Below are 18,374 nucleotides of genomic sequence, written 5' to 3'. Positions count from 1 at the left end.
TTGCCATTCCAGGCCAATGGGGGCTGCGGGAAGCAGCATGGGCTGAGGGATGTGGCCATGTGCCAAAGGTTGCCGATCCCTGCTCTAGAGTCCTGTGAAGGGTGGGGACCTATCCCATGGCCTAGTCCACTGGAGACAATCCTTCTCCTGTCATAACAACCTGGGAAGAACTCCAAGAGGAAACACTCAAATAGTTATAATTAACCTTTGTGTGCTCCTTCAGGAGATCGAGACCCGACTTCTGGTGCTTCGTGTCCCCACAATTGAATTTACATATAACGTGGCTGATTTCCTCCCACCCCCCCGCTTCCCTATTCTATGCCTGACCCAGGATGCTAAGGAGCCCTTTACCAGGGATGATTATGAGTCACCATCTTCTCACTAGCTAGTGAAAGTTATGGAGCAACCAAGTTTTTCTCACAGAATAGTATTAGATTGTTTTCTAAAACCCAGAGAAATCTGACTGGCAGATTAGGAGAACATTTATAATTTTACCTATAGGAGCAGCGAAAGGTGAGTCTTAGCATCCTTTCAAAAGGATGCAAAACGTGAGAAAAGGCAGCAGTGTTAAATAAAAACAAAACGGTGATTCTCCACAGAGCTACAACTGTTCTGCCTGAGTCAGTCAGTAGTGTTAAATGCACCCCTTCTTCTTGCAAATGTAAAATCTCTCTGTGTTCTAAAATCTCTCTGAGCAGTTTTAGAACACATTGCTTTTCACTAATAGACCACTAGAATGTGGCTTCCTCTATTAGACAACTAGAAAGTGGTTTCGAAAACTAGAGTGAAGTGATATCATTTGTAACACTCGTCCCATTTACAGGAAGATATTCTTACACCATGAGTTTATTATCTACATATAATTTATAAAAAATATACATACTCAAATTTATAAAAGCAACAAGAGCTCATGCAATCTCACATTTTCTTTACAATATTATTGAATTGCTTTTCCCACATCATGAACCCTGATTTCACATAGCCAAATAACCAATATTTTTGCCAAACACTAATATTTACTCTTTTAAGAATATATTTACCTGATTGGTGGAGAGGACAGTGACCTTTGTAGATTTACACCCGAATTCATATCATGGTAGTATGGCTGGCTCGGAAGCTCTCCAATCGGGAAGTTCACTCCAGTTCCCTGGGTAATAGGCGCTGAAGAATATATTATTAAGAAGAGTCAAAACTAATCTCTAGATTTTTTACCATCCTTTCTATTTTAACATTTAAAAAATCTTGACATAACATTTGTAACTAGTTTTCTGCCTATTGAAGAAATCAAGTACAGTCAAGTTCTGTTAAATTTTACATACCTTAAAAACAAATGAACTGCTCCCTCTGCCTCCTCCCCAGAAAATCTCTGAACATATATGCAGGTTTATTACTGTATATTATTGTTTTATCATAGATAATGTGGAAATCATGAATGGGAAAAAGTGAGAAAGACGGAGATACAAAACTGAGCATGTTGTAAAAGCGTGTGAACATCCCTGATTGCCTATTCATGCCAGAAATAGCCTTATATGGAGAGAGCATTGCACTGGTAAATTTGCTTTCACCTATGATGCAGATATTGTTTTTGTGTACACACACATACTGTTATCTTTACCTTTGTGTACTGTCTGTGCATTGAGCATTTTAACTTCAAAAATAATTGAACGTTGTATAACTTATCTGAAGGTTTGAATTTTTCTAACAATTACAGCATACTTTTGTTGTGGCTTGAGGTTAAACAAACACATGGGAAGAAGTCCCACAGAAACCACATACTTTTAAATTTATTATTAGAAGGGCATTATGAGTAACACTGAGAAGCAGAGGATTTGGCAACAACATAATCTTGTTTTTTTTAGATATGACCAAATGATTAAAAGTCTGTGTGTGTGAGTTGCTCAGACAACACACCTTATGAGCATGTGAAACCTGTATTTCACATATGCAAATCCCCAATTTTGGAAAGAACATTCAGTGTAGCACATGCATAACTTGGACAGGCATAAAAAGTGCATGTGCCTTAATCCGTGGGGCCTAAAGTGCACTCAGATACACACATGTAACTCTTATTTAAATAACCATTGATGTCAGTGGGAGTTATGCACACAATTTGGCCTCAAAACTCAGTGCTAAGATAAATAACGAGCAGTTTTACTGAATATATTCCATGCACACATTATATCACATCAGTCTTTTGGTGGGGTACTTAAACTGACTTCATACAAGTTAGTCTTGATTTACAGAGCTGTGAGATCAGAATCAGATCTTTAGCTTTGCTGAACTAATTAAAACTTGCAAGGTGTCCAGTCCTAGCATGAACTAGCGCTAGTGTAAAATTTGCAGCAGACAGTTTTGGGGAGGTTCCTGGAACATTCAACCATTGCAGTTTTAGTTATAAACTCCATATTCATCACTGTTGTTGTTTCTAAACAAGTTCTGAATTCATATTTTTGTTCACTCTTTTCAAAATGAAGTCTTAAACAGAAAGAAATGAACAGAATTTACATTAAATACAAGAAGGAAGTATACCAAAAATAGGACTAAATAAAAACAATATCTGGATTATAGATTATTCTTATACCATATTAAGATTTTCTATGAATTTGTATATGTGTTACAGAGAGAGAGACTACCACAGTCTACATTCAATTAATTATACTCCCTATTCTTGCTATGATGTAACTGTCCTTTAAGGTCATGAGATTGGAGCAAAGTAAATGAAAAGAGACATCTGATGGTTTAGCAGAATTCCAAAGATGTAGAGAGGATAGAACGACGGGGAAAAGTTGCAAGTGCATGAAAGAACTTGTTTCATCATCTATGGTAATTTTATTGACATAACTTCATTGAGCCATGCACAGCAAATGGATTTAAGTTCTTAATAAGATGTTTGATTCAGAATTAGAAAAAACAAAGAAAGCCTTTTACCTGTTTTATTATAAATGTATGCAAGATGCACTGTGACATCATGCACAAGGTTAAAAGCATTTTCTTCTTGTCTTAGGGCCCAAAGCAAACTCCATTACAGTCAAGGGAGAGCCTTCAATTAACTTCAGTGGACTATGTATTAGGCTTTTTCCATGTGTTAAATCATTAAATACAATGTGTTAACTTACTTCTGGACACTCTCACAAGTTCTGACACATTGAAGACTCCAGATTTTACAAAACTATCCTCAAGGTACCCTGAAAAAGATCATAATACTGTTGTCAACTAACTTTCTTAGAAATACAAATATATATATATACCGTCTAATAGCAGAATCAACAAAGAAAAGTCCAAAAATTAGATCAAAACATGATGACAGCAGTTCACAGGATGGGATGAGAGTTGAAATCCAGACTGTTGTGTGCAAAATTTAGATTCCATACAAGAGATTCCTCAACATATCAATGAAAATTAACAACCAATATACTTAGTCAACTGAGAAAAGTATATAACAACCTCCTTTCATTGTTCTTTTCTATTTGACTGACAGTATCAAAATAAGAAGAGATTGGAACACTTTCTGTTGGATCAGGCAATTTGGTAATGAGAGATTAAACTATCTATCTCTGCTGGGTAAGTTTCTGGTTTGGAATCTAGGCCAAGATGGCAGTGACTACAAATTACCATCATAGGACCTGATTCTTCCCCTTTGAAGTCAATGTGAGTTTTGCTATTGACTCAAATGGTAGCAGGGCCTTTTAGATGTTCAGTGGCCAAAGTGAAATCTGTTGGGTTTGGTAGGTATTTATCTACAGGTCAAAACACAGATTTAAGAGCCCAACTTTAGGCACCCATGTTTGAAAATTTTGGCTTCTATATATCTATTTATATTGAGAGAGAGAGAGAGAGATGATTCTCTCTCCCCACGACTGAAATGCAGTTACACCAGGAAATGATGCAGTGAAACAACAGCTAATATCAAACTCAAATTAGCACCACCCAAGTGATGAAGCTACAAGATGTAGAATCAAGAAACCAAGGTTTTCTTTGGATGTCGTCTATCCAAGTACTAACCAGGCTCACCCTGCTTAGGTTGAGATCACATGGGATCACAGCCTTTGGAGGTATAGATGCAACTCCTCAAGCTTTTTGTTAGATTTACAGGGGGTCATAATCCACTTGTAACATGTATATAGCTCCTGTTAACATTATTAGGAGTTATGCCTGTGCACAGAGGGGAGAATACCTTACATTTTACTCTCTACTGCTTAATATAGTCTACACAAAAGAACGTGTTCTCCATTTTCAATTAAAAATGCATTTTGCCCCAGATGTTTTAAAAATTTTACATACATCATCATAATTCACATCCTATATGGCACCATATAAAGCCAACAGCATATATAAGCAAGTGCTCCTAAAACAATTTTTCCCATTAGGTAAGGTATTAGCAGCATGAACTGGTATTCCCTATGTTTACCATGGGTAATACCACTAACATAGTAAATACCTTACATAACAATAAAATCTTTAAAAGGAACTTTTAAATGTATCCATTGCAGATCATAGTTGATGGCAATCAAATTATCTGGAATGTGTGTAATGTGATAAAGCTTGATAAGTCTCCTTTAATATATCTTTTAGGAACCCAGTACTTTCCAACTTCAGGTAAGTTAGCAATACATTAAAAAGCTGCTAAAGTCAGAAAAGTGACTGTAAAACTGGCACACTTTACTCCCTGGGTGCATTCGGAATAATAGTGCTTATTTTTCTTTTAGGGCGGGGAAGCTTTTACTACTCTTCACTCCTGCTAGCAGTGGCTGAGTGGTTAACATGTTGACTACAATCCTTGCGGTTGTATGTTTGAATCTTCCTTGATTTCACACTGAAAAGCCACCTCTAGTAAACCCAGTTACAAAATAGGTACCTGATCCATCAGGTTAGGGCAATCAAAGGTGGTCAGATTAGATGCTGGCCACATCACCCCCTTGTGTAATGCTGACTATGAAACTGACATGCCTTACCCACTTAGACTGATGAGCCATTGGCCTGGGGGAACTTTGACTCCTGCTAGCTCGGAAAGACAGCTGAAGTCTATTCTGGCTCACATAAGGGCAACCAAATTGTTAAGCAATGCATGTGTAAAGAGTGCACTTCACGGGGCAAGCTGAGAAGAGTTAACACATCCAACTGAGCTCAAACTGTATTATGCAGGCCTACTGTCTTTGCTACACTATTTGTTACACCTACTAGCCAGGGTGAAAAAGAGCAAATAGTCACACTTTAAAGGAAATGAATTTCAAATAGTAAAAGTTACATAGACTAATCAATCTCAAACTTCAGAGCTGAAGACCCATTGTCAGTTGAGTGTCATTGCAATACACAGCCTCGCAGCAAGCATGTCCTGACACTGTCATGATGTTTCAATCCTCAGGTTACATCAATATACATTACTGCATCTCTTTATTGCCATATGTGATGAAATAGCCCTGTAGGTCTTTCCTTCTCGCCAAGCTACTTCCTTCTACCCCCCCTCCCTTTTTCTCTTTTGACAGCTTCTCTCTGTTTCTCTGCTCCTTCCCTGCTTCTCCCACTCCCCTGAATGCTAGAGGGAAAGGATTTTTGCCATTTTTCTCATCACTAGGGCCCTACCAAATTCACGGCCATGAAAAATGCATCACGGACCGTGAAATCTGGCCTTTTGTGTGCTTTTACCCGATACTATACAGATTTACAGGGGGAGACCAGTGTTTCTTAAACTGGGGGTCCTGACCCAAAAGGGAATTGCGGGGTGGGGTCACAAGGTTATTTTAGGGCAGGTCGCGGTATTACCACTCTTTCTTATACACTTCTTTCAGAGCTGGGTGGCCAGAGAACGGCAGCTGTTGGCCAGGCGCCCAGTTCTGAAGGCAGCAGTGCAGAAATAAGGGTGGCAATACCATACCATGCCATCCTTACTTCTGTGCTGCTGCTGGTGGCAGCTCTGCCTTCAGAGCTGGGCTCCTGGCCAGCAGCTGCTGCTCTCCAGCTGCCCAGCTCTGAAGGCAGCACCACTGTCAGCAGCAGTGCAGAAGTAAGGGTAAAGGTACTGCAACACCCCTCCAATAACCTTCCGATCCCGCCACAACTTCCTTTTGGTCAGGACCCTTACTGGTACAATACCGTGAAATTTCAGATTTAAATAGCTGAAATAATGAAATGTATTATTTTAAAAATCCTATGACTGTGAAATTGACCAAAATGACCCGAGAATTTGGTAGGGCGCTACTCATCACTGATTGCTTAGAAGAGGAGGAGGCATTCTCTCTTTCATCTTCTTCCCTCCCCCTGCCCCCTTTGGTTTCTGCTGGAAGGAAAGGAGGGAGTATTCTGTCAAATCTTTACTTCCCTCTGTGACAGGGAGTAAATAATTTCCCGTCTTCCCCCACTTTCCTTTTTAATAGCTCAATGGGCAACTTGGACAAAGGGTACACGAATTGTTCCAACATTTGCCATCATTCCCTCCCTGGCCTCTCTTTCCTCTTCCTGCTTCCTTTCTCCTTAGAAAGAAAGTGTCAAGTGAACTGAGGAAGAGAAAGAAGGTCTAACAAAAGTAAGAGAAACATCCTTCCTTTGTTTCTCCCGAAACAGAAAGTTGATTGGCAACATGCTAAAATCAAGTTCACAAAACAGAAGACAATCTTTTTATCCCTAAAAGGGCAAGACTGCAGTCCTGCCCTACAAAGTTGGTCAGGAGGATAAGGAGAAGTACACACTTTCCCTACGCCCTGCCCAGCCTCCCCACATCTCAGTTGCAGGCACAGAGGGACAGAAAACAGTGTTGCCAAAATTTGTATTTCCACTGTAATATGAGTTTGGACTTCTTGCAATGATGTGACAAGCTTTGGTTATCATGCTATCAAGTCAAGAGATCATGATCCTGGATCTTCCACTGACTCATGTTAATATTTTTCTTCCCTTCACAGCCTTTATTATGAGCCAATGTCTCATACTGGAACGTAGGGGTGTGACTAATACTCACTCATAAAATGCAAAAGATCATTTCAGGCACAGCTGGGGAAAAAACCCAACTCTCATCCACTTTGCCACAGTCTTTCAAAAGGAACATGGCAACTTAGATTTGCTTCTGTAACCCACAGTAACATAGTGTGACTTTGTCTCATGTTTCAGCAGTTCAACTATATGAGGTTTATGACTCTGCTAATGTCTGCAAGGACTTGTCTTCACTGCAGTGTAGATGAAGGTACAACTCAAGTGTTATCCCTAACCTGACTCCTGGGCACACACAAAAATCTCTAGCTCAAGTGGTGCTTTAAATTCAAGCCCAGGCGGCCTGTCACGAGGTGTAGGTTGAAGTCTGAGTGCTGCTGACACTCAAGCTAGGAACACAGTGGGGACTCAGCTACTCTCTGCTGCTAATCCAAACATTCTGTGCGGCTGAGGAGCTGTTTTGCAGTGTGGCTGCTCTAACTCAAGCAAGGCTAACTTGAGAGGAGTTAACTTGAGCAAACACTGCAATAAAGACAAACCCTAAGGCAGCTGGTTCTTTAGCTGCCGCATCACAAACTCACCACCATGCTTTGTGCTACTTTTTAAGCAACATGCACTGAGAGTGGGTGAAGAGAGAGCAAGGAATAGGCAGGGCCGCCCAGAGGGGGGGGGGCAAGAGGGGCAATTTGCCCCAGGCCCCGAGCCCCACGGGGGCCCCCACCAGAGTTTTTCGGGGGCCCTGGAGCGGGGTCCCTCACTCGCTCCGGGGGGCCCGGCAAACTCTTGTGGGGCCGGGCGCAGGAGCTTCTGCCGCTCCCGGTCTTCGCCGGCAGGGGGTCCTTCCGCTCCGGGGCGGAAGGACCCCCTGCTGGCGAATTACCGCCGAAGACAGAGCGGGACCCGCCACCGAACTGCAGCCCGGTCTTCGGCGGTAATTCGGCGGCGGGGGGCCCTTCCGTTCCGGGACCCGCCGGCGGGGGCCCCCCTCTGCCGAATTACCGCCGAAGACCAGGCTGCGCTTCGGCGGCGGGTCCCACTTCGGCGGTAATTTGGCGGCGGGGGGGGCCCACCTCGGGTCTTCGGGACACTTCGGCGGCGGGTCCAGGAACAGAAGGGCCCCCCGCCGCCGAAGACCCCGGGCCCCCGGAATCCTCTGGGCGGCCCTGGGAATAGGCAGAGTCTTGACTCCACACATCCCAATACACTGACTCAGCACAAAGGGAAGGTGGAAGGGAGTAATCTGCTACGGGTAAGGGGCAATAGCAGATTATTTCCCTTTGCAAGTGAGCCAGGAGCAGAGAAGGAACTGTGACTCAGTGGCACAGAGACTCACCACCCTTTACAGAGAGTTGTCCATAAAGGCACAAATCAAGCCCGCATATTGCAAAGTGACAACCCAGTTATCTTCAACCCTGGCTAGTAAGCTTAAACCCTCAGCAAGTTGAAAATAATTACACATACACACTTTGCCTGGCACTAAAGAAACTGAAACAAAACATGCAGATTTTAACCCCCTGAAGCAACTTAAAAAACAGACTGAAATTTCTCTATTTAATAAGACATAAAATATTGTAAAGAACTTGGCAGTGAAACAAAGCCATATTAAATATTTGATTTTACAGGCACTGTGCTACATTAGGTTTTATACTTCATTCTGAGCATTATGTTCAAGCATGCAAGGTGGATTCCAATGCCTCTGAGTATAGGAAAAATAAGCACAATATGTTTGATTCTAGTACCAGTAGAGTTCAGTGGTTTTAACTAGTTAGGAAGTAAATCCGCTGTGGATATGTTATAGAACAGTTCTTGGCTTCCAGAGATGAGATACAAAAATATTTTGCATTATTAAATTGTTTTAATTTGCTGTAGAAGCAGGCACTATAAATATTATTGCTATATGCATTACTGTAGCATTTGTGAGTATAAGTCATCGACCAACACCTACTAGTCAGATGTTGTACAAACACAGAACAAAAAGACAGTCCCTGCCCCAAGGAGCTTACAATGTAACTATAAAACGAGAGACAACAAATAGATACAGACAGAAAGACAGGGGAGTACAAGTAAACAATAAAAGAATATTGGTCAGCATGATAAGTAGTGGTCGCAGCACACCAGGAGTCTAGCCATTGTCAAGGTTTTTTGTAGGCATCAGGCGAAAGGAGGCTTTTGAAAGGGGATAATGCATTTGCTTTGTGGGTGTTTATAGGAAGCTCCTCCCACGTGGGAGAGTGAGTTTGGGAGAAAGAATGACAGTGTTATTTGAGAATGTGACAAGTGGACAGTGGAGCCTGTCATAATGGGCTGACTAGAGGTGAGGTTAACATCTAGATAGCAAATGAGAGTTGATAGGTAGGGTGGAAACAGGCCATGAAGTGCACTAAAAAGGCAGCTTATGTTTGATGTGAGAGAGAAGCGGGGGAGAGTCAGGGACGGGGGATGTAAAGAGGGAGATGACGTGGTCAGAGTGACAGATTAGGAAAACAACTTTGTAGCAGCATTTTGAATGGATATGAGCAGGTCAAGACTGGATCTGTCAAGGCCAGAGAGAAGGGTGTTATGTCAGTCAAGATGCAAAATGATGAGAGCCTGGATGAAAGTTTAAGCTGTGTGGATGGATAGGAAAGACCATATCTTAGAGATATTATGCAGAAAGAACTGGCAAGATTTGACATATATGCAAGGACCTAGAGAGAGGGTCTAAGTCAAAGATGAAGAAGGAAAGAAGAAGGGCTCATAATTCCTCCCCAATTGGGATTGGCAACAGAGTTTCCCAAATTCACAATTCAGCATCTGTCCCTTTCTCCGTGAGGTCCTGAGGGGTCATTTCACAGAAGGGAGTGGGCTTGGAAGGAAAAATCAGGTGCTCTGTTTTAGTCATGTTGACCTTGGGCTGACAGCTAGACAGCCACAACCAGATGACAAAGTTACAGACCAAGATATTAGTTTGGACAGAAGGAGATGGGTCTGGAATCGAGAGACAGAGATATATTAAGTCATCAGCATGGACATGGTAATTGAATTTGTGTTTGTGGAGGAGAATACCCAGACATAAGGTGCTGAGGGAGGAGAGAACGGGACCAAGGACAGAGCCCTGTGGAACCTGCTCAGAAATCTGGAGAGCAGACGAGAAGGGTTCTCTAGTCTAAAGGACATATTGAGGGAGCAAATAGAGAGGTAGAAGGAGAATCAGGAGTGAACAGAGTCCTAGAAGCCAAGGGAGAACAAGACTACAAGAAGAGCATACTCAACTGTGTCAAAGGTGGCTGACAGGCTAAGGAGGATGAGGATGGTTTTGAGCTTTAGCTAGGAACAGGTCATTAGACACTTTATGAAAGCTGTTGCAGAGGAGTGCAAGGAGCAAAAACTGGATAGGAGAGCGTGTCAGATGGAACTGGAAGAGGAGAACTCCAGACAGTGATACGATAGAAGTAAAATGCAGCACTTGAACACTGGAGAACATTTGATTTTAATAGTGTAAGATATCACCTTTCACCCTGGAATTCTGATCTCCCTACAGAATAGCACTTACTGTTCTTATTTCCATTATAATCTTGTGTGAAAGAAAAAGATATACAGTTATACTCCATACAATATGGGGTTATTTTAAATTTCATTATCCCTGAAGCACAGCCTGCATTAACACAGTAAAGATATTTAAATTAAGATTCTTGTTAATTTTTTCTGAATTCCTCAAGTACAGAACCTACCATAACACCTCCCCATTCCTCCTTAAAATATTTAATATCTCTTTTGATGTCCACAGTAACAAATGTCAGTCTTTGCTGTTTAAACCTGATGTGAACATGTCATTACTAAACCTTCACTTTGCTTGAGAGATAATGTACTCTGTAGAATTACATTTTATTAATTATCATTTTTTAAATTTGACTCTAGTACAACGAAAGAATCTGCCTGCCAGAAATGTATTTTGTTGTAATCTGTGGGTCAGTCAAAAGAAATGCTTCCATAAGCTTAAACCAGTTTGCTGGGTTTGTTTGTTTGTTTTCTTTCCTTTTATTTTATAAGGGAGATGTGGAAAACCCAGCTTCTCTCATTACCTTGTTTTGCATAGAAGACATTCCAGAGAAATAGGTTTTCCAAACTTAATACTACAATTATCAGACTGGGCCATTGTGGATAATGGGCAATGAGCCAAGAGGTATGCAGCAACCTTTGGGCGACAGGATCTGGGCAAGTCATCCTAACACAGCCTGTAGTACTTGACAGCAATGTGCTTTCTCTAAATTTTGAAAAAGCAATTTGTGTTCATCACCTTCTCACACACACACACAAATGCTGAATTATTGATTCCAGTTTTTAAATGATTAAGATTTAAAATCAAAATGTTTTTGAGGCATATATATTTAAAAATTGTTTAGTTTTGCACTAACTTGTGCTGTACAGGCCTAGTTCTCAAATGACTTCAACGCTTACCTGTCATGTCTGGTTTTACAAATCTTTAACCAGCCCTTTTAGTGTCTTTTGATTTAATTATACTTTTATGAATAGAATGCCTGTTTATACTCTGTTGTATACTGTCTAATGCCAAAGTCTAAAATTGCTTCTTGGTATCATGAAACACCATATTTTTTTCATTTAAACCATTGTGATGCTGAACAATTCATAAAGAGTAAGTAGGGATCCAATCAATATATTTAAATGATTTTTTTTTTAAAAATCATAAATATGTTGTATTGTGACACATTTGCATTTTTAAAAAGGGGAAATATAAGGTAATATCAGGAAAACTTCTTAGCAAGGGGATCAATTAGGCTGTGGTGTCTCTCTCAAGGGAAGTGAAGGAAGCCCAAGTCTTTGTAAACACTGGACACGACACTAGAAAATGTGCTCTAGGAAGCCCAGCAGGGATTGATTTTATAATCTAGGTAGTCTAATATGCTGGATGGTCTAATAGGTCTTTTCTATCTCTATAGCTAGCATGATTTCAATAAAACTTGGCACTTCTATTGGTCCTTTCATCAGAGAATCTTAAAGCCCTTTGTAAACATTAAGGGCCAGATTCCTTACTGTGAGCCGTACCTCACTTCTCCAGGGAGCCCATTCATTTCAATGGGACTACTGGTGGCATAAGGTATTACTCAGTGTGAGTAAGGATGTTGCCAAATAAGCCTGGTAACACTATGGAAAGTAGGTCATGATAAATAACATTAAAACACTGTACTGCTTATTTCTGATTCTTGTATTAGTTTGTTTTCGTACAGTACAGTAACAAACATGCTCACAAGGAGTCTGAGTTTCTCACAGGATAGTGGCAGAGCGGGGATGGAGGGGAAGGGAATGATGCAAATACTGAAGCAGCCGACTAACCAATATTAGTTGCAGAAGTTGAATGCAGCAGGTCCTGTCTACATTGGTGGGGATAGCTCAGTGGTTTGAGCATTAGCCTGCTAAACCCAGGGTTGTGAGTTCAATCCTTGAAGGGGCCCCTTAGGGATCTGGGGCAAAATCAGTACTTGGTCCTGCTAGAAGGCAGGGTGCTAGACTCCATGACCTCTCAGGGTCCCTTCCAGTTCTATGAGATAGGTATATCTCCATATATAAAATATAATACATTACAAATATAACTAAGTCAGCAGACTGAGTTACAATATGGCTGTCCCTGACATGGTTAAGATTGAGCTTTTACTACAAACTGCAGTTGTGTTGTAACAAGGTCAGGGGACAACCATGTAGTAACCCAGTCCCTTAACCCCCACGTTGTAACTGGGCCCCTGAACCTGACAGGATTCATAGTATAGCTGGGGTCACACAATGAAATCTTAATATGCTGCTGTAATTCCAAGAAGGGAAAACTCACTTTAACTGAATGAAGCACTGCCATCAGACTAATTTACCTGAAGCCACAAAAAGAAATGCAATGAGAAGGAATAAAACGTATGTATATAACATCTTCTGTCCCAAAGGGTCCTGAAGTGTTTCACAAACTACAGCCACAATTTTAAAAAATGGGTGAAATGGAGCTAGGTGTTTAGCACTTTAAAAATCAAGATTACTGATTTAGTGCCTAAATAAGAACTTAGTAGTCTAATTTTAGGAACCTATTTTTGAAAAATGTTAGACTATGTATCTATAGGACTAGGAATCATTTTACCCACCACATCAACGTGGTCACCTCTGGAGTAAAAGTCAGTCGCAATTTTACAATACACAGCAACATTACAGAATAGATTAGAAAGTAAGGGTACCATAACCAGCTGAAAATATAGGGGGAATTCACAGGCTAAAACTCCTATTCTTGTGAAAAGTGTCATGGAATTGATGAAGATTATACATTGTCAAGACCTCGTTTTAAAGATGCCATTCTCCAGCTGCACACTGCCCCATAACACCACGCTGCAACACTTGTACAGTACTGAGAGATTCAGAGAGAAGAGTATCACCTTCACAGGGTGTCTTCAGAGAGAGAAACAAAGGTATGTTCTTGACTTGGGTTAGCTAAATTGGATTAAAATATTAGTGAAGCCACAACAACTCAGCTTTTAACTCAGGTTAGCAGTGTGAGTTAAAGCCTAGGTTAAACTTGAGCTGCTAACGCAAGTGAATAGCCGAGTTGTCATGTCTTCACTTCTATTTTAACCCAGGTTAGCTAACCTGAGTTGAGAACGTACCTTTTCTTCTCCCTCCTCCCAAGTGAACATATGCCCTCCATCACTGACATTACCACTTGTACCACTTCTCTGGGAAGGGAAAGTTTCAAAAAATGTCGAACCCTGACCAACCCAATCCTTGCAACTTATCTTGAAGCTTAACTTTAAACTGATCAAGATCACAATCTGAGATGGTATGGCTGCAGGCACACAGGAAAAAGCAAGCACATACATATTGAAATATCCACTCCCAAGTTGTTCAAGCCGAACTCAAAACTGTTCTGATAGCATTTGTTCGTTTAAATAAAATTCTGCCTAAAACCCCAAACTAATATTATGGCATCATTGCTTGCTCAAGAAAAGCTGCTTACAGTGGTGAGGCAGGGGAGTTTTACAATGAAACTTCTCTTCTATTCCTATTAATTAGAGGGTCAATTCCTCACCCACAAGAGGGTAACTTGCAATTCAATAAAAATAAAGCAACCATCTGTGCTCAGAGTCACCCAGAACTCAAGGAAATTTGCTGATTAAATTTTGAAAAGATTTGTAAAGGCTGAGATCACCTGTCCTTTAAAGATTAATTCTGAAGCTGTATGTTATAAAAATGAAATCACCAAATTCTTCTTTCTAAATGGATAATAATGGAGAAATTATTATAAAGGATTTAGGGCCTAATCGAGGGGAGTATAGTTCCCATGGCTGCTGACCCAAGGAAGTACTCAGACAGCCTGGTAGGCTCTGTAGCCACAAGAGATATTTGCATATTCAGAGGTTTGCCCTGCCAGCACGAATAGGAATAGAAAGTGGTCTCCATTCCCTCCCGGCCTTCAGGTTTCCCTACAGTCTTTCTTGGGTCCTCAAAATTTATTTACAACCTTGCATTTGATTTAATTTCCATATCCCAGGAACCTGGGAAGGAAAGAATAGAATAGAATAGTAAGCTATTTTGCTATGTTAATATTGCTGGTTATTAATTTATTTATTTTGATTTAACATTTTTTAAAATGCCCATACAAAAGCTCTTCAGGCCATAGCAATAATTACACTTATAATAACCACTCAGCAGTATTGATACTAATGTACAAGTAAATCAACTCTGCTAGCCAGCAGCCTTAAATAACCAAAGAGAGTACCAATTTACCTCATCCAGCAATCTGTAAGAATGGAAAAACTCCAGAAACACTTCTATACAGAGCTAGGGAGCCTGGATTCAGTAGTTAAATACAGTATTGGAGTTGTCAGGGCTGGTGCTTATATCAACATTTTTATTAATATTTCTGGGTATTTAGGGCTTTTTACTTCCCTTGGCAATTTTTACATGTCTCACATATGAACTTAATGGAGGATCATGTCCCTTCTCTTCAGCGCACACCTTCTCTTTTCCATGTCTCTATATATATTGCAATGGACACCAGAGCTTAAGGTCTGGCTCATTTACCTGAGGTTGCCTTAGGCTATGAATCCAATACAAAGAGAAAGAAAGAGCAGATGGCAAGGGGCGTTAACAGTGCTATATACTACAATAGTGTTCAAACTCATATTTGGGGACCAAGAAAGTCTCTGACTTGAGTGGGGTTCATCTGTCTCTTTTGGATATTGCAAAACTATCCCTGCAGAGAGGTGACCTTTAAAACTAGACTCATAAAGAGACTTCTAAAGAACAAGTTTAGTGCTTTTGCAATGTACCACGTGAAAGACATTGAAAAATAAAACTTAAAGGAGGACACCCCTGGAATCCTGCTACAAAAGCTACATACCACCCCCACCGCAAGCTACACAATCTTAACACTGCATTATACATATCAAAACATTCAGTGTATTTTTAGGAATACATTTTAAAGAATTCCAGCAAGTGCACTTAATGGTCTTTTGTTTGGCAAGTGGTGTTGCCTCCCTTCTTGGTTAAGAAGGCAAATTACCAGACACCCTAAGAACACAGTAGTCTAGCCAAACCTAGAAAAACCCATTCTTAATACCAACAGCCTCGCCAGTTACCACTCAGTTTCCAACCTCCTTTTTCTTGGCAAAATCCTTAAGAAAGTAGCGGCATCCAAACTCTAACACCACCTATCCTCTGCCAACATGCTGGCTCCTTCATATCCAGGCATCAGATCAAAACATGATACAGGAATGGACCTTCTGGCACGGAACAGAAATCCTTCTCCTGGCCTGGAACAGAAATCAAACCTCTGCACTAATATGTTCTGTGGCTTTTGACACCAGTGACTATATGGTGCCAATGAAACACATTTGAGGTTTAATGGCAGTGGGACAGCAGTCATTCCTCTCTGAAAAATCTCATAGTGATGAACCTCTCCTCATTCCATCGTATAGTCTTGTAGAGTCCCACAAATCTCAATGCTTTCTTCCCTCCTTTTTAACAACTACGTAATACCCTATGGGGAAATTGTGCAACACCTATGGGTTCATGTAATCATCAATGTGCAAATGACACCCAGATGTATGCCTGCCCAACCCTCCTCTGTAGTCAGAGCAAAGAATTCAAGTGAAGCAAGACACAGCTTTATATTTTTCAGGGGCAGCTAGTTCATTTACAGGAGCACTCCCTCCCTACAGTCAATTACGTCCACCCCTCCATATTGCAGAAGTTTTGGAGGGCCAGGTTTGTTTGTTATTTTCCCTTTCAAGCCAGATCAACCTTTCCTCTGGCTAGGCTGGCCTGACATAGTGCCAGCATCCATGACTTCCTAGGGACTGAACAACTTGGCAGGCCATGGACATTTATTGCTGGATTATATCCACAAGTTGTAATTGAGATAAGTACAGTGAACTTATTCAGTGTAGGATCACCTAAAACCAAAAAGAAATGATACATACAAAAATTATAGCCTCATGTTGACTGGTCACAAACAGTATAGTTAATACTGAGTTCCCAGTTTTCCTTTTTCAATTTGCTCTTGGCTGAAAGATCATCCTTAACTTCACCTCTTTTGCACATAGGTATTCTTTCACTATATCATTATATACTGTCATGTAATACAATGTAGCCTATGTACAGATATGGATCCAAGCCTTAATTTTAATTCTTAAAAACTATTATTTTCCATGATGCTGGGGTGATTTTGGTGGGATGAGGGAAGAAGGCAGAAGACAATGTAGAGAGAAGGAAAGGAATAGGCGTCAAGGCCGGGAGAGACCTATTACGGGGGAGATCTTGCGCTTGCAGGAACATCTCCCTGCTGATTCCCTAGTTATTTCTTATGTGATTGCAGCTATGGTTCTTAGCCCGCACTATAGTTCTTGTCGATGAATACCCACTTCGTCACATGCATCCTACGAAGTGGGTATTCACCCACGAAAGCTCATGTTCCAGTACGTCTGTTAGTCTATAAGGTGCCACAGGACTCTTTGCTGCTTTTACAGATCCAGACTAACACGGCTACCCCTCTGCTATTTGACACTATAGTTCTTGTAAACTGAGAATGTATAGATTGTCAGTCCTAATTCAGCCTTCTGCCCTTGACCAGGAAGCAAATCCTCAGCTGTTTCAAACTCACCTTCACAGAGTCATTATCTTCTCAGAGTAGATAGCTTTACTTTACCTCTTATAAGGTAGGCACTTTTCCTTCTTAAAATTAGACGTAAAGAAGACTAGCTACAACACAATTTTTACACTTGCTACTATGCTAACAGTCTATTATTATTATTTTGTTGGGGTAGAAATGACAGTCCACAACCAGAGATGAAGGCCCCATTATGCAAGGCGCTGCACAATACAATAAAATGAATCTGTGTCCCAAAGAGCTTTCAATCATGATAATCTATACATTAATATTTGATCATACGGATCAGTTTTATTTGAGATAACACCTTTGTTTTTTAACACTGTGTCCATTACGTCTATAATCACTTCACAAATGTTTGTTTTTTCTTTGAAAACAAAATTCTTATTTTTCAGCACAGATGCAGAGTCTGTATTAAACCATAGTACACAATAGTATATACAGACATGTAAGGTTGAAAAACAAATTCCACTTTGTGATACATGTTGTGTTTTATGATAAATAATGCCATGATATAAAGAGACCCATACTTTAATGGCTACATAAGCAGGATGAGATAAAGTCAATCATTTGTCTTTAAATCTGTACTTCCTGACTTTTGTATTGATGCATTTCTCAACCTTAATGTCACATTAATTAATTATTATTATTATTATACATACAAAGAAATATATTAAAAATGGCAGAAGAGGATTACAAAAACATTTGGATTCTCTCTGGAGCTTGCACAAATAGATTATTAAAACATAACCTTTATTAGAGACTAGACTAAAAGATTTTTCTAAGGCTCAACAATTTGAGTTTTGGAAAACTCCAGCTTTCTTCAAGGAAAATAAAGCAAAGGACTTAGAAGAACTTTACATGCTGTTGGAATTTAAGCTTTTTTGTTGTTGCTTTTGCATTTTTAAAGCACTACACAATATAATTTGTACTATACATCATATTTTGTAGTGAAATAAAAAACAAATCAGATATTCCACAAAACTTGGAGGGAAACAGTATCAAGGTCTCTCAACGAAAGAGGCTTCAAGCTTTAATGTAAACCAAAATGATCCTCAGCTAGAAATCTATGTTCATAACAAAAATCTCATACTATACAAGGTATTCTGCTTTGTAAATTTTAAAAATTTACAGATTATCCTGTATTTATTTTTGCTTTTTATGTTATATGACCAATTTGCTATTTTTAAAAAAAAACAAACAAACATTATATAACCAGGATTTCTCCCATTTTACACAGTCACACACGACGGCCATACTGCAACATGCTACAAGAACAGTTTTAATCAACACCTAATACTAAATCATTTCAGAGTTTCCA

The 18,374-nt window shown here is 40.1% G+C and overlaps 1 protein-coding gene across 4 annotated transcripts in view; it reads right to left on the bottom strand.

Annotated features, from left to right (window-relative positions):
• Positions 1-18,374, bottom strand: part of NFIB (nuclear factor I B) — a 210,435-nt gene that overhangs the window by 67,275 nt on the left and 124,786 nt on the right. For all 4 annotated transcript variants that reach the window (XM_045020590.1, XM_045020587.1, XM_045020588.1 and 1 more), the window contains exons 4-5: positions 3,117-3,185; positions 1,041-1,161 (exon numbers count right to left, since the gene is read on the bottom strand). In XM_045020590.1, the coding sequence (XP_044876525.1) occupies positions 1,041-1,161; positions 3,117-3,185 (190 nt within the window). The remainder of the gene's footprint in view (positions 1-1,040; positions 1,162-3,116; positions 3,186-18,374) is intronic.

The sequence above is a fragment of the Mauremys mutica genome, chromosome 6, assembly GCF_020497125.1.
Source record: "Mauremys mutica isolate MM-2020 ecotype Southern chromosome 6, ASM2049712v1, whole genome shotgun sequence".
NCBI classification, from domain to species: domain Eukaryota; kingdom Metazoa; phylum Chordata; order Testudines; family Geoemydidae; genus Mauremys; species Mauremys mutica.
The sequence above is the reverse complement of the archived record's forward strand: the minus strand, read 5'-3'. Positions and strand labels throughout refer to the sequence as shown.